Source organism: Heptranchias perlo, chromosome 6 (genome assembly GCF_035084215.1).
Source record: "Heptranchias perlo isolate sHepPer1 chromosome 6, sHepPer1.hap1, whole genome shotgun sequence".
NCBI lineage: Eukaryota > Metazoa > Chordata > Chondrichthyes > Hexanchiformes > Hexanchidae > Heptranchias > Heptranchias perlo.
This window is the reverse complement of record NC_090330.1, coordinates 46,172,250-46,193,815: the sequence shown is the minus strand read 5'-3', so window position 1 is coordinate 46,193,815 and position 21,566 is coordinate 46,172,250. Positions and strand designations below refer to the sequence as shown.

At 42.3% G+C, this 21,566-nt stretch overlaps 1 protein-coding gene across 4 annotated transcripts in view; it reads right to left on the bottom strand.

Annotated features, from left to right (window-relative positions):
- The window catches only part of chst10 (carbohydrate sulfotransferase 10), a 69,254-nt gene extending 55,722 nt beyond the window's left edge, over positions 1–13,532 (bottom strand). The window contains exons 1-3 of one of the 4 annotated variants that reach the window (XM_067986231.1): positions 13,414–13,532; positions 4,271–4,438; positions 3,544–3,674 (exon numbers count right to left, since the gene is read on the bottom strand). In XM_067986231.1, the coding sequence (XP_067842332.1) occupies positions 3,544–3,674; positions 4,271–4,284 (145 nt within the window). In that variant the 5' untranslated portion in view covers positions 4,285–4,438; positions 13,414–13,532. The other 3 variants (XM_067986232.1, XM_067986233.1, XM_067986234.1) reach the window with 3 other exon arrangements.
- Positions 13,533–21,566: the final 8,034 nt, after the last annotated feature.

Here is a 21,566-nt window from a genome sequence, read left to right as displayed (position 1 = left end):
CCCGGACGAAATGTATCCCAGGCTACTGTGTGAGGCAAAGGAGGAGATTGCGGGGGCTCTGACACATATATTCAGAACCTCTCTGGCCACAGGGGATGTGCCAGAGGACTGGAGAACCGCTAATGCAATACCATTATTTAAGAAGGGGAGTAGGGAAAAACCGGGGAACTACAGGCCAGTGAGTCTAACATCAGTGGTAGGAAAATTATTGGAAAAAATTCTGAAGGACAAAATTAGTCTCCACTTGGAGAAGCAAGGATTAATCAGGGATAGTCAACATGGCTTTGTCAAGGGAAGATCATGTCTGACTAATTTGATTGAATTTTTTGAGGGGGTGACTAGGCGTGTGGATGAGGGTAATGCAGTGGATGTGGTATACATGGATTTCAGTAAGGCCTTCGATAAAGTCCCCCACAGGAGACTGGTCAAGAAGGTACGAGCCCATGGAATCCAGGGTGCCTTGGCACTTTGGATACAAAACTGGCTTAGTGGCAGAAGGCAGAGGGTGATGGTCGAAGGTTGTTTTTGTGACTGGAAGCCTGTGGCCAGTGGGGTACCACAGGGATCGGTGCTGGGTCCCTTGCTGTTTGTGGTCTACATTAATGACTTGGATATGAATGTAAAAGGTATGATCAGTAAGTTCGCTGATGATACAAAAATTGGTAGGGTGGTAAATAGCGAGGAGGATAGCCTCAGTCTGCAGGACGATATAGATGGGTTGGTCAGATGGGCGGAACAGTGGCAAATGGAATTTAACCCGGAAAAGTGCGAGGTGATGCACTTTGGAGGGACTAACAAGGCAAGGGAATACACAATGAATGGGAGGACCCTAGGCAAGACAGAGGGTCAGAGGGATCTTGGTGTGCAAGTTCACAGATCCCTGAAGGCAGCGGAACAGGTAGATAAGGTGGTAAAGAAGGCATATGGGATACTTGCCTTTATTAGCCGAGGCATAGAATATAAGAGCAAGGAGGTTATGATGGAGCTGTATAAAACACTGGTTAGGCCACAGCTGGAGTACTGTGTGCAGTTCTGGTCGTCACACTACAGGAAGGATGTGATCGCTTTGGAGAGGGTGCAGAGGAGATTCACCAGGATGTTACCAGGGCTGGAGCGCTTCAGCTATGAAGAGAGACTGGGAAGATTGGGTTTGTTTTCCTTGGAGCAGAGGAGGCTGAGGGGGGACATGATTGAGGTGCACAAAATTATGAGGGGCACAGATAGGATGGATACTAAGGAGCTTTTTCCCTTCGTTGAGGGTTCTATAACAAGGGGACATAGATTCAAGGTAAAAGGCGGGAGGTTTAGAGGGGATTTGAGAAAGAACTTTTTCACCCAGAGGGTGGTTGGAGTCTGGAACTCACTGCCTGAAAGGGTTGTGGAGGCAGGAACCCTCACAACATTCAAGAAGCATTTGGATGAGCACTTGAAATGCCATAGCATACAAGGCTACGGACCAAATGCTGGAATATGGGATTAGAGTAGACAGGGCTGATGGCCGGCGCGGACACGATGGGCCAAAGGGCCTCTATCCGTGCTGTATGACTCTATGACTATGACTCTATGACGAAGTGCACACATACATAAAAGTTCTGGAAATATTACCAGCAGATATGCTGTAGTGTTGCTTAAGGTGAGTTGGAAACTTTAATAGGGGTGTTACGATAATTAGTATTACCAGGAGCACTGACTTATCATCAACGGTTGGCTCTGAGAAAAAGGTCTGGGGTCTGGCAACAACAATAACTTGTATTTATTATACAGCCTTTAATGTAGTAAAACATCTCAAGGCCCTTCATAAGAGCGTTATCAAATGAAATTTAACACTGAGCCACATAAGGAGATATTAGCCCAGGTTACCAAAAGCTTGGGCAAAGAGGTAGGTTTTAAGGAGCGTCTTAAAGGAGGAGAGATAGGTAGGGAGGCGGAGAGGTTTAGGGAAGGAATTCCAGAGCTTAGGGCCTAGGCAACTGAAGGCATGGCTGCCAATGGTGGAGTGATTAAATGCGCAAGAGGCTAGAATGAGAGGAGCGCAGAGATGTCAGAGGGTTGTAGGGCTGAAGGTTAGAGATAGGGAGAGGAAAGTCCAATAAGGGATTTGAAAACAAGAATAAGAACTTTAAAAAAGCCAATGTAGGTCAAGGATGCACAGGGGTGATAGGTGAACGGGACTCGGTGCGAGTTAGGATACAGGCAGCTGAGTTTGGATAAGCTCAAGTTTACGAAGGGCGCAAGGTAGGAGGCCTGTCAAGAGAACATTGGAATAGTCGAGTCTAGAGGTAATAAAGGCATGGGGGATGAGGGCTTCAGCAGCAGGTGAGCTGAGGCAGGGGCGTAGACGGGCAATGTTACAGAGTGAACAGACTGGAATGGGGGTCTCACCGTCTAGTAGTACTTTGAGGGAGGACATGGGTCTGGGAACATCGGGAGAGGAAAGCTGGAGTTCCAGGAACACTGCACAGTGAGGGTCTAGGAACACTGAAGTAGCTTCTAGAAACTGAGATCACTTGTAAATGGGTACTGAGGATCTGAAAGTATTGGGTTAGGTAGTCTCAGGGTCTGGGGGCTGTTCTGGGATCTGAAAGTACTGGGAATGTGGTCTAAGGATTTATGAGCATTGAGGGAATCCTGGGTGGGGGGGGGGGGGAAAGAGAGAGGGAAGAGTCCGGAAAGGGATGTTTTGCGGTCTAGCAGGAGTAGGATTCAGGCATTGGTGGGATAGTCTGGCAGTATTGGATATTTCTATGATCTGGCAGTACTGGGAGAAAGCACAGCCCAGCAGCCTTGTGGGGGAGGGGGCACTGGAGAATGGGACCCACACTGTCCTTAGCAACTTTCAAAGCAACAGACCTCAATACCCCATCACATACCTGCCAATCAAACTCCTCCCTTGACTGATCCATAGCCCCGTTTGCTCTTTCAGAAATCCCTCCCCCTACTGCTTTGCCCATTGTCGGATGATTGCTATCCTTAATTTCCTGCCTTAAAAAAATTAAGGGCAAACCTTCTGCTTCTTAAAATTAATTGATGTAAAATCATGGGCTGGGGATGTGCAATTTCTCAATACGTGCTCCTGGCATATGCCTGAAATAAATAAGTATGTTCTTGAAGTTAGTTAGAAGTCAGGTCAAGAACTCCAAAGAAGCAATTAGCTTCTAGGCTTATAAACAAAAACAAAGGCCAATAAAGTAAATATGAGAATGAAGGAATTATGGTTAATAAATTTCAGGGCTATTTATTTCAGTCACTCTTTGAAATACTGCTCTAAAATCTTTCCTGGAAATCTCTTTCAACAGCATTGCAATTGTGCCACTCTTGTATACCTCATAGCAGAGGTCTAGCACAGGTTGCCCCCTCGCCTGTTCCATCAACTGTGGAATGGTATTTGGAGAAGGCCCTAAAGAGGAGAGGAAGGGGGAAAATACATTTTATGACAGTACAATTGGTGCTATTACCAAGAGAAAAATTAACACCACACATGTTGAACCCCAAAGGCGGATTATTTTGAAAGTGAAAAACTACAATCATTCATACTTGACCTACCTTCTTTATCTCTGAGACTTAAAGTAATGAATTTACTGACAAACAGCAACATGAAGACTGCCCATCCACACACAGCCAGCAGCAAGCATCGGTGCCGCATGTTTTCAGACATAAGCCATCTCTTGTGTGTTCTGCAAAAGTAAAAGAATATTTGAAGATTAATTACAGCATAATCCATATCCCCTAACTACAGTCTATCAGAAGTCAAGACAAGACACTAAAAACACCAAACCTATATTTGCAGCATTGTACCTATCAGTTGCTTTCATTGAAGTTTTCCAATTTAATTAACTCAAAACTATTTCTGTAGTGAAAGAAACCTTATTGGTAGTATATGTCAGAATTTAAAACTGAATTATTTCCCCCCAAACCACTGAGCTCTAACCTTTTCCTTGCTTTCATTTTGTACTTTAAACCAATTAAGTGTAGTGTTCCACAGAGTGTTCATTCACAGGTTCACAAGAGCATGAGACAAGTCAGAAACAAGATGAAGCTGTCAAACTCATTGAAGCCCATGCCTCTAGTACATTAGCTCGCTCATCAAAATGCACCTTATTATCCTTTGAATAATCTAGACTGTTTTGCCTCTATTAACTGGTTTGGAAGATTATTTCAAATATTTGTCACTGATAATCTGATATCTGTTCTAAATTTACATTTCATTCATTTCCATTTATGACTTCTGTTACAACTTTTAGTGTACTTTTAAGCCATAATCTGGTTTTACCTCATGTATACCATTCAATATTTGGTGTACATCGATGAGGTGCCGTGTAATCCGCCTTTTTTCTAGATTGCAAATCTTAAACTTCTCCAGTCTTTTGTCATAGCGCATCCCCTTCATACTTGGTATCAGCCTTGGTAATTCAAGAATATTTTTTCTGTGGCACAATGACTGAAAATGAACATCGTACTCTTGAGTATAGTCTGACTAACGTTTATGAAGCTTTAATATAATTTCTGCAGATTTATTTTCTACTGTTCTGGCTATATATTCTTCAATGCTATTATGTTCTTTAATGTTTTGCTACATTGTCTAAAAATTGCAAGTGTCTTGTCTATTATTATTTCCGGCTCACTTTTAAAGCCACCGTGTACTAATTCAATTCCATTCATCGCACAATTATTTCCCACATTTTTCAATGTGTAATACTTTATATTTATCAGTATTAATTTTCATTTGCCATGTGTCTGCCCAGTTGCATAATCCATCTACGTGCTTTTACTGTTAGTTTCAGTGTTCAGTTCAGTTACTTCAATTGGAAACTATCAAGGTCCATGCATCGACCTTTGTGGCCCTTCACTCAACACTTTCCCACAGTTTGATATTACACTTTTCATGAATAATCCTTTGTATTTTTTTTAACCAGTTTGTTATCCAGTTCCATGTTCCCCCTGGATTCTTGTGGCTTTTAGTTTAATTAGAAGTTTTTCCATTTGAAACTTTGTTAAAAGCTTTCTGAAAGTCCAATACTCTAGATCATAAGGGATGCCTCTATGTCCTTTATCTATATAGTCCTCAACTTCCAGAGTATCACAAACAAATACTACCAAACTTTAGTATAAAAAAAATCTCATGGGTACTAATAAGTTGGTTCTTAATGAAGATTCATCTATTAAGCCTTGAACTGCACTGGCAGCTTGACTGGAGATACAGCCAAGATACACAATAAAATTTGCTAGAAATAAATTTGTTAAAATGAGGTTTAATTGGGCAGGGAACCTTGACTATCCATCACAATGGAAAGGACTCCCCTAGTACATAACCAAGGTTCCATTGTGAGAACGCACTGATCTGCTGTTTAGAGCAGTGTGTATATATATATATATATATATAATACACAAAAAACAGGGAGAGAGAGATTGTACAGAGTTGTTTGTACAAAGGATTGGCAGTAGTGGCAGGAATTGAGAGACAAGGCTTGAGGAAAACGACACAAGGCCACCGGCATCGGCAAAAGAAGCTCGTTGATCATTTCAAGGGAGTATATATGGTTCTCATTATATAATACTCCCTTTCAAATCCTTTGAGTATTCTTAAGCTGACAAAAAATTTCAAAAGCAAATTGTGACGTCAGCCTTATTAAGAAGCCCTTTTATTCCCTCTAAAAAGCTGATCAATGTACTCTCATCTTAGTGTTCCTCAATCCATTTCCTCCAGTGATTACTCCAAAATGCTGTCACTGTACTCTGATCTTTTTACATACAGTTCTCTTTATAGTCCATCTCTTTTCAAATCTTTCATCAGTTTGGGAATAACTCAATAAAAGATTTAAAAGAAGCAGTATTTAAGGAGAGCCATATGTAAGAGATTTCTTTGCTCTTCATGAACAGCTGATCTGTGTCATACTGAGGTCAGTGTTAGCACTCTTACCTCTGAATTAGAAGGGAGGGGGTTCAAGCCATACTCCAGAGCTTGAACACATTATTTTGGTTGATACTTCAATGCAGTACGAAACATAACATTTTCATTTTCCAGATTTTCAGACAAGATGATGAACTGAGGCCCTGTATGCCTGGTCAGGTGGACGTAAAAGATCCTATTCAAAGAGCGGGGGAATTTTCATGGTGTCTTTTATCCCTCAGCCATTACCACCAAAATAGATTATCTGGCCATTTATCTCATTGCTTTTTGTGGGACCTGGCTGTGCGCAAATTGGCTGCCGCATTTGCCTACAAAGCTACAATGACTGCACTTTAAAAGTAATTCATCAGTTGTAAAGTGCTTTGGGATATGCTAAGGACATGAAAGTGCTATATAAATGCAAGTTCTTTCTTTCTTTCCTCTCTCTCGCATCTGCTGTTTTCCCAACTTAGGCCAAAATGATTTTCTTCATTGTATCTAACTTTTGATAATGTGACCAAGGTGATATTTTGGAGCTGGACAATAATGCTTTCCCAAGAGATAAGTGTGTGGATTTGTAATGAATGTGTTACTTGCTTTGGAACGCAATTAGATGACTATGTCTAAATGACTCTAATGTATTAATGGCACCTATTTATGAGAAAGGAGTTATGGAAGAATGAGCAAAGTATTGCCCTCACTGTCCTACAACAATGGCTGTAATGGGAATGTGAGGCTAGAATCCAGAGATGGCGAGGAGCACAACCAATGCAAAAAACACCAACTGGCACACTTCTCATGTAAAGCCTGCTGGGAGAGGGCAAGTGCCATATAAATAGAGTGATGTGGGTGATGCTGGCAAGGTCAGATTTATTGCCCATCTCTAGCTGCCCTGAAAAGGCCTTCTAAGGAGAAGGTGGTTGTGGGCCACCAGTTGTATAACTGAGTGGCTTGCTAGGCCACTTCAGAGGGCATTACAAGCCAACCAGAAGTTATGTGCAGATCAGATCAGGTAGGGGTGGGAGGTTAGAGTTAGGACTAGGACATCAGTGAATCACTTTGGTTTTTACAACAATCCAACATCTTTATGGTCTTAGACCACAAATTATTGAATTTAGTTTTACAACTTCATTGGTGAAATCTGGACTCTCAGTCGCTGGGTTGCTAGTTAGCATTAGCACTACACTACCACACCTTCTTACTTGCTAACTCTGATTGTTTCTGCAACAAGCTTGCATTGACAATGAGTTTAAAGATATCACATGTGGAAGTCTGGCAAGGTGGCGTATGAAGTAAAAATGTATTCTGTTAAGCCACGCACAGTTTTGGAGTACCACCAAGTATGGACTTAAAGTTTGGCTTTGAGACATGGTTAAACTGCGTAGGCAAAAACACTGGAAATATTTAACAGCTTGGGAATGGTGGAGTACAATTAAGCAACTAATGGGAAGAGCAAGCTCCAAAAACATTCCAATCCTCAACGATGGTGTAGCCCAACAAGTGAGTGCAAAAGACAAGGCTGAAGCATTTGCAACCATCTTCAGCCAGAAGTGAGGTCCCCACCATCACAGATGCCAGTCTTTAGCCAATTCGATTCACTCCACACTATATCAAGAAATGGCTGAATGCACTGGACACAAAGGATGTGGACCCTGACAACTTCCCTGACCCCAACGTCCTCTCCTCTCCACAACTAAGATACTTACTTCCACCTTTGTAGCATCGCTTGTATCCGCCGCTGCCTCAGCTCATTTGCTGCTGAAACCCTCATTCATGCATTTGTTACCTTAAGATTCGATTGTTCCAATGCTCTCCTGGCTGGCCACCCACCTTGCACACTCTGTAAACTTGAGCACATCCAAAACTCTGCTGCCCGTATCCTAACTCGCACCAAGTCCCGTTCACCCATCAACCCTGTGCTCACGGACCGGCAAAGCCTCGATTTTAAAAGTCTCATCCTTGTTTTCAAATCCCTCCAAGGACTCAGCTCTCCCTATCTCTGTAACCTCCTCCAGCCCTACAGCCCTCAGAGATCTCGGCGCTCCGCCAATTCTGGCCTCTTGCGCATGCCTAATTTTAATCGCTCCACCATTGGCAGCTATGCCTTGGCCCTAAGCTATGGAATTTCCTCCCTAAATCTCTCTGCCTCTTTAACTCCCTTTAAGACACTCCTTAAAACCTACCTCTTTGACCAAGCTTTTGGTCACCTGTCCTAGTATTTCCTTATGTGTCTTGGTGTCAAATTTTGTTTGGTAACACTCCTTTGAAGCACCTTAGGACGTTTTACTACGTTAAAGGCTCTATATAAATGCAAGTTGTTGTTGCTTTTTTGGTTGCTGTAATCATGAATACTTGTGCTCCAGAACTAGTTGCGCTCCTAGTCAAGCTGTTCCAGTACAGCCACAGCACTGGCATTTACCTGACAATGTGGAAAATTGGCAGATATCTCCTGTCCAGAAAAAGCAGGACAAATCCAACCCGGCCAATTATCACCCAATCAACAACAAAGTGATGGGAGTCATCAAAAGTGCTAATAAATGACACTTACTCACCAATAACCTGCTCACTGACGCTCAGTTTGGGTTCCGCCAGGACCACTCGGCTCCACATCTCATTACAGCCTTGGTCCAAACATGGACAAAAGAGCTGAATTCCAGAGGTGAGGTGAGAGTGACTGCCCTTGACATCAAGGCAGCATTTGACCGAGTGTGGCACCAAGGAGCCCTATTAAAACTGAAGGCAATGGGGATCCAGGGGAAAACTCTCCAGTGGCTGGAATCATACTTGGCACAAAGGAAGATGGTTGTGGTTGTTGGAGGCCAATCATTTCAGCATCAGAGCAGCATCCTAGGCTCCATCATAAGGTCAGGAATGGAGCTGTTCGATTATGATTGCAGTGTTCAGCTCCATTTGTAATTCCTCAGATAATGAAGCAGTCCATGCCCGCATACAGCAAGACTTGCACAACGTCCAGGTTTAGGCTCATAAGTGGCAAGTAACATTTGTGCCATACAAGTGCCAGGCAATGATCATCTCCAACAAGAGAGAGCCTAACCAACACCTCTTGACATTCAATGGCGCTTCCATCTCCATTTCTCCCACCATCAACATCCTGGGGGACACCACTGATCAGAAAGAACAGGACCAACCATATAAATGCTGTGGCTACTAAAGCAGGTCAGAGGCTGAGTATTCTGAGGCGAGTGATTCACCTCCTGACTCCTCAAAGCCTCTCCGCCACCTACAAAGCACAAGTTAGTAGTGTGGTGGAAAACTCGCCACTTGCCTTGATGGATACATCTGCAACAACACTCAAATAGCTTGACACCATCCAGGACAAAGCAGTCCATTTGATCAGCACCTCAGTCAATAGTCTAAACATCCACATCCCGAGGATGATTTTAAAAAAAGACCCAAGCATGTGTATGGATATGTTAAGCTTTGTGCCGCATTTAGTGAATTGTTTAAAGTAACACTGACTAAAAACCATACATGTGAATATAAATATAATTGTCAAGAAAAGTGACAGGTAAGAGAGGCTGGGAAGATCGTTTGTAGTGGTGTGCAGCAGAGACGATGAAGATAATATTTTCAAAAGAATTCAACCAAACTATCTATAAAAGTGTTAGGATATCAGAAGAAAGGCAGAAATTGACCACTAATCATGGCAGTACATTGTTAGAATCATTTATGAATGAAAATGTGAGGAGATAGGTTGTTCCTCAGAGGCAGTAAGTGAAGGGAGGCTAAAATCTTTTTAAAATAATGCTTTATCTTATTACGGGACAGAAAAATTTAACTTTTTGGAAGGGAAGCATACAGTTTTTTTTAAATTGTGAGATGGCCTTAGGAATCATGTCAGCTTCCTCAAAAAATATAAAGGGGGTGACACTATGAGCATAACATATGCATTTTAAATGTTTTACTAATTTATACTATGACCAGTGACTCTTTTAACCTGCTATTACTGTGTCTATGGTCCAGAGGGCTTTTCACTCAGGTTCTGGAGTGTGCACATGTCAATTAAACACTGAAGTCTGTGATGTAGTTTAACTAAAATGATTCATCTTAAAACTTTCTGCTGAGTTGTTAAATAAAGATATAAAAAAAATTTAGTAAACCTGATCATTTTTACATCACACACTGAAAAACATTGAATATGCATATGGTAAACAAAGTGATATTTTGTGAGCACTCAGATCAATGAATTTTATTTTTAAACTTTTCAATTTAATAACCATGCATATTATAATTCCAGGCCAATATAAAACTAGTTAACATTTTTTAATTAGGAAAAAAACAAAATCAGCTACATTTACAATTACAGGAGGCTACATAGGCTAGAAGCCCACAATACAGCCTATGCAACCTAAATCATTACACATATTTCTTAAACTCTCAGGTTTACAATATATCACACATATATCTACAGTAGCATAAAGAACAGATTATGGGGATTATGGTTTAAACAAACTAAAATCAGGTGAAATAACATATGTGTAATTCAACTGTAATTGAACAGTGGGCGGCCTTTAAAGAGATGGTTCAGGTACAGTCTACGCACATTCCCATGAAGGAGAAAGGTAGGGCAACTAAAGCCAGATCTCCCTGGATAACAAAAGTGATAGAGAGTAAGATGAAATGAAAAAAGGGGCGTATGACAGGTGTCAGGTTGATAACACAAGTGAGAACCAGGCAGAATATAGAAAGTTCAGAGGGGAAGTAAAAAAGGAAATAAGAGGGGCAAAGAGAGAGTTTGAGAATAGACTGGCAGCCAACATAAAAGGGAATCCAAAAGTCTTCTACAGGCATGTAAACAGTAAATGGGTAGTAAGAGGAGGGGTGGGACCAATTAGGGACCATAAAGGATACCATGGAGGCAGAGGGCATGGCCGAGGTACTAAATGAGTACTTTGCATCTGTCTTTACCAAGGAAGAAGATGCTGCCAGAGCCTCAGTAAAGGAAGATATAGTTGAGATACTGGATATGCTAAAAATTGATAAAGAGGTACTTGAAAGGCTAGCTGTACTTAAAGTAGGTAAGTCACCCGGTCCGGATGGGATGCATCCTAGGTTGCTGAGGGAAGTAAGGGTGGAGGTACTGGCCATAATGTTGCAAACATCCGTAGATATGGGGATGGTGCCAGAGGACTGGAGAATTGTAAATGTTACTTGTTCAAAAAGAGTGTAAGGATAAACCCAGCAACTATAGGCCAACCAGTTTAACCTCAGTGGTGGGGAAACCTTTAGAAACGATAATCCGGGAGAGAATTAACAGTCACTTGGACAAGTGTGGGTCGATTAGGGAAAGCCAGCATGGATTTGTTGAAGGCAAATTGTGTTTAACTAACCTGATAGAGTTTTTTGATGAGGTAACAGAGAGGATAGATGAGAACAATGCAGTTAATGTGGTTATATGAACTTTCAAATGGCCGCATTATCATCAAGATTGTAGCCCACGGAATAAAGGGGGCAGTAGCAACATGGATACAGAATTGGCTAAGTAACAGGAAACAGTGAGTAGTGGTGAACGGTTGTTTTTCGGACTGGAGGGAGGTATACAGTGGTGTTTCCCAGGGGTCGGTGCTGGGACCACTGCGTTTCTTGATATATATTAATGACTTGGACTTGGGTGTACAGGGCACAATTTCAAAATTTGCAGATGACACGAAACTTGGAAGGGTAGTAAACAGTGAGGAGGATAGTGATAGATTTCAAGAGGATATAGACAGGCTGGTGGCATGGGCAGACACATGGCAGATGAAATTTAAGGTAAAATGCGAAGTGATACATTTCGGTAGGAAGAACGAGGAGAGGCAATATAAACTAGAGGGCACAACTCTAAAAGGGGTGCAGGAAGAGAGAGATCTGGGGATATATGTGCACAAATCGTTGAAGGTGACAGTGCAGGTTGAGAAAGCGGTTGAGAAAGCGGTTAAAAAAGCATACGGGATCCTGGGCTTTATAAATAGAAGCACAGAATACAAAAGTGCGGAAGGCATGAAGAATCTTTGCAAAACACTGATTCGGCCACAACTGGAATATTGTGTCCAGTTCTGGGCACCGCACTTTAGGAAAGATGTGAAGGCCTTAGAGAGGGTGCAGAACAGATTTACTAGAATGATTCCAGGGATGAGGGACTTTAGTTACGTGAATAGACTGGAGAAGCTAGGGTTGTTCTCCTTGGAACAGAGAAGGTTGCGAGGAAATTTGATAGAGGTATTCAAAATCGTGAAGGGTCTAGACAGAGTAGATAGAGAGAAACTGTTCCCATTGGCGGAAGGGTCAAGAACCAGAGGACACAGATTTAAGGTGATTGGCAAAAGAACCAAAGGTTATGAGGAAAAGCTTTTTTACACAGCAAATGGTTAGGATCTGGAATGCACTGCCCGAGGGGATGGTGGAGACAGATTCAATCATGGCTTTCAACAGGGAACTGGATAAGTATTTGAAAGGAAAACATTTGCAGGGCTACAGGGAAAGGGCGGGGGAGTGGGACTAGCTAGATTGCTCTTGCTTAGAGCCGGCGCGGATTCGATGGGCTGAATGGCCTCCTTCCATGCTGTAACATTTCTATGATTCTATGTGTCTGTGCTGCTCATCTAATATTGATTTATACACCAATAGATGAACAAAGAAATTCTCTTTAATTATCAGACTATTTTCAAAAAATTTGCAAGAATTATGTAAATGTGAGCCATGGCTCATTGGTAGCACTCTTGTCTATTTCGAAGAGCAGGAGAGTTCTCCTGGCGCCGTGGGCCACATTTGTCCCTCAGCCAACATCACTAAAACGGATTATCAGGTCGTTTACTTCATTGCTGTTTGTGGGAATTTGCTGAGCGCAAATCGGTGCTGCGTTCATTACATTATAACAGAGACGACACTTCAAAAGTACTGCATTGACTCTAAAGCGCTTTCAGACATCCTGTAGTCATGAAAGGTATAAATGAAAGTCCTTTCCTTTCATCCAGTGGTACTGAAAATAAAATCCTCACATAAATTTAACAGTGTAAACAATTGATACAGAAGAGTGGTTTCACGGCCGCAATCTTGTCCCCAGCATTCGGGTGATACTCTGCTTTTCAGGTCACGTAACACCTTTGTAATCACTCCCGGGTAACCATTACTTTCAATACAGTAACTGTTCATGAAGCCGTCACTTACCACCCACCCTCGGTATAATAAACATGTGATGAGACCAAATCCATCACTCGGCTCCCCGCTCACTCAATGAAATGATGCAGATCCATCAATCTGAAGAGGGATCCACCAGCCCTCTCCTCACCGGCTCCGGCCCCGGCCCAGGGCGGCCGCTCTGCGATGCACAAAGTGTCTCGCTCGGCATCATCCGCAGGCCGCAGCACTGGAGCGGGATCCGGCCGAACACCTGCAAACCTCGCTCCTCCCTCAGTGAGCCCGATGCCCGCCGCTCCCCTCGGGCCCTTGATCCCCGGTCGAACGGTCACCCCGAGTCCCGGACACTGTTTACTACGACCAGCCCTCTGGCACCACCCCTCACCCACCTTCTCAACTCCGGGTCTAAGGACACCGTCAGGCCGCGCCAGCCCGAGGTCTCCCCCGCGCTTCCGTCACCTCAAGGCCTGCCCGAGCGCCGCTTTCCACCCGACCGCCCATGACAACGGGCAACAGCGCCCTGGTGGAGACAACCCGGCACTGCAGCTCCGAGGTCCTCCTGGCGGAGACGGTCCGGCACCGCAGGCCCAGGGTCCTCCTGGCGGAGACGGTCCGGCACTGCAGCTCCGAGGTCCTCCTGGTGGAGACGGTCCGGCACCGCAGGCCCAGGGTCCTCCTGGCGGAGACGGTCCCGCACAGAAAGTGCAGCAAACACAGTAGGTCTAGTAGGCCTGAAAAGAGATGTTAAAAAAACAGACCAACATTCCAGTCTCGATCTACCATTATGTTTGATGAAGGATTTACACCCAAAATGTCAGTCTACCTCCCCAGGCAGACTCAGCCCACAGCATTTCCCCATCCTGCTATAAAGGAAATGGAGGATGTAGCTTAGGTCTGAAGTTATTAAAGTTTGTGTTCTGGCAGGATTGGTCAGGGGAAAGATTACATGCTGTTTCTGAAGCTAAAGTTGAACTTGATTGGAGCGCAGTAGGAGGCCAAAGACGGAAAGGTCAGAGTGGGAATGCGAAAGAAGGTTCAAATAACGAGGTACAGGATGGCCATAATCACACTTATGAACAGAAAGGAGTTGTTCAGCAAAGTGATCACTCAATCTGTGCTTGGTTTCCTCAGTGTAGAGGAGAAAGTACAATATATTAAACACTGCACTCAGCAGAGGCCCAAACATACTGATAGCGCCTACTGATAGTAGGCCGTATTCTTTGCACCCAGCCTGCTCAGATTCTCCAAAATTTTGGATTGAGCCACAAGGTAAGTTGCTTTTTCAGGTTAAGGATTGGGGCTGGACGCCTTCTCATAATGTTTCTGAACAGCAACCAGAAGGTCCCGAAGCTGGCAGCAGCCTGCAGAAGTGGTTGGCTTTCCTTTTCCACTTCCAGGTGCAAGGCCCTGCAAATGGGTAATGACCGTGGTGGCTGCAGTGGCCTGTTGTACCTTCATTTTGCTGCCTTTTGTGGCTGCCTCAATGCTGTTATGAGCCAGGGCTGAAGAGGATTGCCTTGGTCTCCTGGAAGCTATATTAGCTGTCTTTCTCTTTTAAATGGCATAGAGGATTGTCTAGAGATTAAGGCATAATGACTGCTGCCTGAGAACCAGGCATTAACCTGCATGATCCTGTTTTACTGGTCTCTGATCACCTGGACATTGATGGAATTAAACCCCTTGCAATTCATGAGAGCAATTCATTGTGTGCAGAGCCCAGATGCCCACATGGTTGCCTGGACTTGGCAAATACCGTGATGTGAAAAAATGCAGGAGCCTTTCATTCTGCGGCTGGGTTTCTAGGGAGTAAATGATGAAACTATTTGCGACAAGCAATACATCAGTGCTCTGCTTGATGCATTGGTGCACTACAGATTGACTAATGATGCTATGTGAGCAGTGAATGAACCGAGGAATACATGTTCAGGGCTGGGGTGACTGTTATTGCCACTGGCAGTACTGTTCTTGTAGTGGACATTGTCAGCAGGCTAGATTCATGGAGATGGTACAAATCTGTCACTGCCTCCCTGCTGAAACAAGGTCAGTTTTCCTTGGACATTCCCAGGAAGCTGTACTTGTTTCTATAGATATGTTACTTGGGTGAGGGCAGTCTGCCCCTGATATAATTGAACCTGTCTTCCATCCCTCCTTTCATTCTCTACTTCCTCCAAATAACAAAAAAAAGGAGGAATACCCATTAGATTCCTCAAAACTAATTTTAACTTTTATTGTCGGGAGAAAAACGGATGGTTGTGATACAGCAGCCCGTTTTAGTCCTGCTTGATTTTCAATCAGGCAGGGTGTGACATGGGCTGCCGTATCACCATCGCCCATTTATTGCCCTTCGATAAAAGTTAAAATTACCTTCCTCATGTTCAGAATTTGAAGGCAGGAATGATAAATTTTGCTGCAAAACCCTGGGGCAAAAACCTCCAAAAATAAACACTGAATAATTGAGCAGCTGCAAACCTAAAGTTAAAATCCACTTACATATTTGATCCAAATAAGCTGCTCCCCTTCAGCCCAGAATGTACCTGACCCCAATTGCCTGTTTTATATGGGCAATATAAGTACACAGTGCTTTCCCTACAATAATTGGGAAATCACACTGCACTAATTTCCATTGATTATAATATTAAAATGAGGCTTTCATCCATTTAAAGTGAGAAGGTGAAGCACAGCATGCATTGGGCAACAATGTGACAAGGGTGCTCTCCATGTGACCTCTCAGCACCTGATTGATTATTCAACTCTGATGCTGCCAACCACGGGGACCAGAATATCAGCCCTCGTATTCTCAGGCATAATGCCTACTTGTTCTTATTAGACAATGCTGCTGAAATATTGAGAAAATTGTCAGGTGATTGTACACAAATGAAAAAGCTGCAATTTAGGATTGCCCCAACCATCTTGTTCATGTTTGTGTACGTGATGCAGCACAGAATCTGTCAATTTCTGCTGAAGGTCTGGTCACTCAGGTGCTTCGTTATTTCAACACAAGCTGTCGTACAAAGAGCTAAAGCAGCATTGTCAGATGTGTGACCAAAAATACAAGATGATTTTGGAATGTGAACATGTTAGCTGAATTTGGGGAGAAATATTGAGGGAGTCTTAATTTAATTTAAACAAAATAAAAGCCAAAGATGCAAAAGTGAAAAAGCTATCAGAAAGTTTTAATAAGTAATTGAGCCAGCTACACACAATCATCGATCACACTGCACGACAGATTTCAATATACAGTATAGCTTCCTTCTGACCAACCACTGTTTTGTATGATTGTTTTATATCATTATTTAGGTCATTTTGTAAAGTTCAGCTATTGCGAAGGAAAGAGAACATATTTTGGAAACCAATTTCCTGAATATGGTTTATCAAAAAAGAAGTAACCTATTTGTAGGCTTTAACACACATGGTTTAATACTTATTGTTCTGATGTGGAGATGCCGGTGATGGACTGGGGTTGACAATTGTAAACAATTTTACAACACCAAGTTATAGCTGGACTATAACTTGGTGTTGTAAAATTGTTTACTTATTGTTCAACCAGGAACATGAGAAATGTGGTGACATTTCAAAGGCTGTGCTCATATCAAACAGTTTTACGTTACTGCATGTTTAAGTGCCAAGTCATTGAATGATGTGATCTAATAACTCACCGTGATGAGTTCACCTAGCAAGGAACACACATTTTAGAGCCTTGTATTTCTTAATAAATAATTTGCCACTTCAGCAGAAGGGTATACCGACAAGGGTATGTATGTTGGATAAGAAGGTTAAAGGGGCGACCTGATAGAAATCTGCAAGATTATGCAGGGTTTTGATGGATTGTTTCACTGGTCAGCGAGACAATAACAAGACGGAATACATTTAAGATAATCAGAAGAAAGAATTAAAAGAAAATTAGAAAAAAAATTCTTTACACAGATGGCGGTAGAATTCTCTGCCATAGATTTTTGTTGAAGCAGAGCCCGTAAATTCTTTTAAAAGGAAATTTGATAGGGTTGAAAGAAGGAATATTGAAGGTTACGAGGAGCAAGCAAGGGGTTGAGATTAGACTAAGTGGAGAAAAACACTGGTGCAGACTTGATGGGCCATTTGGCCTATTTCTGTGCTGCAACATTCTATAATTCTAGATGCAAACAGATTCAAAATGGAAAGTTCGAAATGGGAAATCCTGAATAGTGACCTATTTCATGGATATACTGCTTAATCATTTTTTGGGGAAGATAGGATTGCTAATAATTAAACAGCAGTTATATAAAACACACTCCCAGCAAAGGCAGTTAAAACTTAAAAACATAAACATAAATGAATGACAAAAAGCCATTCAGGCCATTGAATCTCATCTCTCTAGTGTCCTAATTCTCCTATTATATCATCAGAAATAAGCAATTAAACTGTAAAATAAAACTGTGTATATATATTTATAGTGAATGAAGTTGAAGTTTATGGGGATAGGTATATATAAAGATTATCCATGCAACAAAAAGGTGTCTCTGCCGAGACTATAGAATTATCATTTATGGAAAGCAACCGACTATGTTTGAACAATGTAGGTGTTTAATATTGATCAACATTGTGGATTTTTTCATGACTATCTCTGGGCATTAGGTGAACCTTTTTCAGAGGTGTCATTCAAATAGCTAAATAAGTTCGATAGAGTTCATGATAGGGTATGTTGTACATAGTCTGTGGATGAAGCAAATTCAAAGAGCTGTTAATTCCACTACCTCCCACCTATATGTTATGATCAGGACTCAGAACATACACAGCTTGAACACTTGAGCCCAGTCTGACATTAAAATAAACACTGTAACCTGATTTTGCAAGGCCCCACCAATGAGTTAGTGGGTCCAGATCTGGAAGGGCAGGCAAGGTGCACAAAATGGACACAAAGAACATTTTGAGTTACATGGACATGGTGGAGATTAGACAAAACAGGACAGGCACAATCAGCTTTGGACCAATGCAGTTTCATGACTGGAAACAAAAAAGCATAAATTTAATGGAGGATGTCTTCATCAATCAGGCAGGACATTAGTCCATTAACAGTTTTATGATGTAGAATATGAAGAGATATCAGATCACTTGACAGGGCAAATTTTTCCCATTATATATTGCAAGACAATTAATTATCTAGTATAAATTATAATACAGACATGGTGACTTTGAACTCCCAAAAAGTTCATATCACAATAGTCTATATGAGTTCTACCAATCTCTTCAGTTAAGAAATCTGATCTCCAAACACTTAAAGAAAGGAAAAGTTAGGGCAAGAAGAATCAGAATTTTGAATCCTTCATCTGACCGGAGAGTTACTACTACTTGGTGCCTAGATTGTTTGCTTATTGCACCAGTGCAGTGTGGTATGGTACTGAGCCATACAAATCAGAAAGGTGCCAGGTTCGATCCATGGTTTGTGCTGAGTTAGCTGATTTCAGCTGACGCAATGGGAGCCTATTACAGTTGACCTGAGTGTCTTCTGGCCTTCGAGACACACGACAACGCAAAATCGTCGAGCAGAAATTGATAGCCAAGTTCCGCACCCATGAGGACGGCCTCAACCGGGATCTTGGGTTCATGTCACGCTACACGTTACCCCACCAGCGAACAAATGTTATCTGTTTTTAATATAACGGGTCAGTTGCTGTCTTTTCTATGTTTCTACCTCTCTATCTCTGTTTTTTTTTGTTTGTTGTTTTTTTTTGGTGATTTGTATATTCTGAGACCTTGCAGGTAACACCTGTCTGTCTGCACACTGATTGCCTTGGCAACGGGCAGTTGAAAAAACTGTCTGTAATCAACAAGCATTGTTCTGTGAATTATAAATGCGATTTCATTTCGAGGATTTCATTTCGTTCACCTGAGGAAGGAGGAAGCCTCCGAAAGCTTGTGAATTTAAAATAAAATTGCTGGACTATAACTTGGTGTTGTAAAATTGTTTACAATCTTCTGGATTAGGGAGAGAAAAATTCAGCCAACTCCTGACGACTATTCAGTGTCACCAAATGGAAAGTGTGTGTGTGTGAGTGGACATTGAACAAAGACAGGATTTCAGCTATGATGTTCCCCATGATTGAACAGCCTGCAGACATTAACTATCAAAGCTCACACATGAAACACAGCCACAAGAAGGTTGTCGGTGCCTATGAATCTGTGCCTCAGAATGAGTCACCACCTTCAAAAGAGAAGAGAAAATTGGGAAAAAGTTTATATGAAATACAGAACTTAATAAGCCAAAGGTAGAGTAATAATTAAAGTTCTGATGGGATGGGAAAGAGGCAGGAAGGCAACTTCCTGCTTTTAGGCAGCAAACAATTTCTTGAATGCATCCATTTGGAGAGCAGATTTAAAATTTTGAGAAATGTGACATTTCATAGAATTACGTAGAATTACATAGAAAGTACAGCACAGAAGCAGGCCATTTGGCCCAACAGGTCCATGCGGTGTTTATGCTCCACACGAGCCTCCCCTCTCCCTACTTCATCTAACCCTATCAGCATATCCCTGCATTCCTTTCTCCCTCATGGTGTTTATCTAGCTTCCCCTTAAATGCATCTATGTTAGTCACCTCAACTATCCTTGTGGTAGCGAGCCCCACATTTTAACCACTCTCTGGGTAAAGAAGTTTCTCCTGAATTCCCTACTGGATTTATTAGTGACTGTCTTATATCTATGGCCCCTACTTCTGGTCTCCCCCGCAAGTGGAAACATTTTCTCTACGTTTACCCTATCAAACCCTTTCATAACCTTAAAGACCTCTATCAGTTCACCCTTCAGTCTTCTCTTTTTTATAGAAAAGTGCCCCAGCCTATTCAATCTTTCCTGATAGGTATAACATCTCAGTTCCAGTATCATTCTAGTAAATTTTTTTTGCACCTTCTCCAGTGCCTCTATATCCTTTTAATAATATGGAGACCAGAACTTTACACAGTACTCCAAGTGTGGTCTAACCAAGGTTCTATGCAAGTTTAATATAACTTCTCTGATTTTCAATTCTACCCCTCTAGAAATGAACCCCAGTGCTTAGTTTTTTTTTATGGCCTTACTAACCTGTGTCGCTACTTTTAGTGATTTGTGTATCTGTACCCCCCCATCCCTCTCCTCCTCTACCCCATTTAGTCTCTTATATCTAAGCAGTATGCGACCCCCTTATTCTTCCTGCCAAAATGTAATACCTCGCACTTATCTATATTGAAATTCATTTGCCAATTACATGCCCATTCTGAAAGTTTATTGATGTTTTCCTGTATTTTGTCACAGTCCTCCTCGGTATTAACTATACCCCCCCCCCAATTTGGCATCATCCACAAATTTTGAAATTGTGCTTCCGATTCCCGAGTCCAAATCATTTATGTAAATGGTGAACAGCAGTGGTCCCAGCACCGATCCTTGTGGAACACCACTTCCCACCTTTTGCCAGTCTGAGTAACTACCTTTAATCCCTCTTCTCTGTTTTGTAGCCAGCTTGCTATCCATTCTACTACTTGTCCCCTGACTCCACATGCTCTGACCTTGGTCATGAGTCTACTATGCGGTGCCTTCTTAGTTCAAAGAAATGTTGAATTTAAACTTGATAAGAACATGTATTTTTCTTCCCCACTGAACAGCCCCATACTATTCCATCCCCTACTCTGTTATTATTGGCTCCGGTATTAACCCGGAGACGGGAACGGAGCATGGGGTGGGTTATTCAAATTCAACATTTTAACCCCCCGCCTGACCCTCTCCCGCCTGTCACAGGGGGTGTGGGTTATAATCGAGGCCTTTGTCTCTAAACTGGACTTCAACCTGTCCTGCATGCCACAGCAAAGGTCAGTAAAGTTGTGTCATATCTGTCAGAATGTTTTGCCAGAAGCATTCCTGGACAATAGCCACACATCAAACAGACCCAAGTGTTGGGAAAAAGAAATAAATGTGTCATATGGAATGGTGAGCTAGATGAGTATGGTGGGTTAAACAATTAATTTCTCTCAGTTTGTTTCAGTAATGGGCAAAGAGGCCTGTGTAGATTTGTTGCAGCCCATCTCACTAGATGCAGAAACTGCACCATGTGAAGTTGTATTTGGATCCATTTTGTATTGGGATCATCATCCTCATTATGTGGTCTAAGACAGTTTCTCCAGAGATTCGCAAAAACAAGCGATTTCTGGAGAATGTCAACAAGACAGTCTGAAATGCCAAGGCCTGTTACAGGGCTGGCACAGACTATCATTACTTAGGAGGCATTCTGAATCCTTGCGCCGTTCTAACATTCAGATGCATACGTTTTATCTGTTTGACCTACTTTTTATGTACATGTAATGATACAAGAAATTTCCTTCCAGCAGTTAGTAGAAAGAGGTACGAAGTCTTTGACAGGCCAAAAAAGTGTACATAATGTGACTATACCCTGGCCCCTCACTTTATACCCTGTGGTCTCACACTATACCCTGGCCCCTCACTCTTTACCCTGGGGTCTCAGACTATACCCTGGTCCCTCACACTATTCCCTGACCCTGCGTTGTCAGGGATGTGAGAGGAGGTAGCCAATCAAGTAATT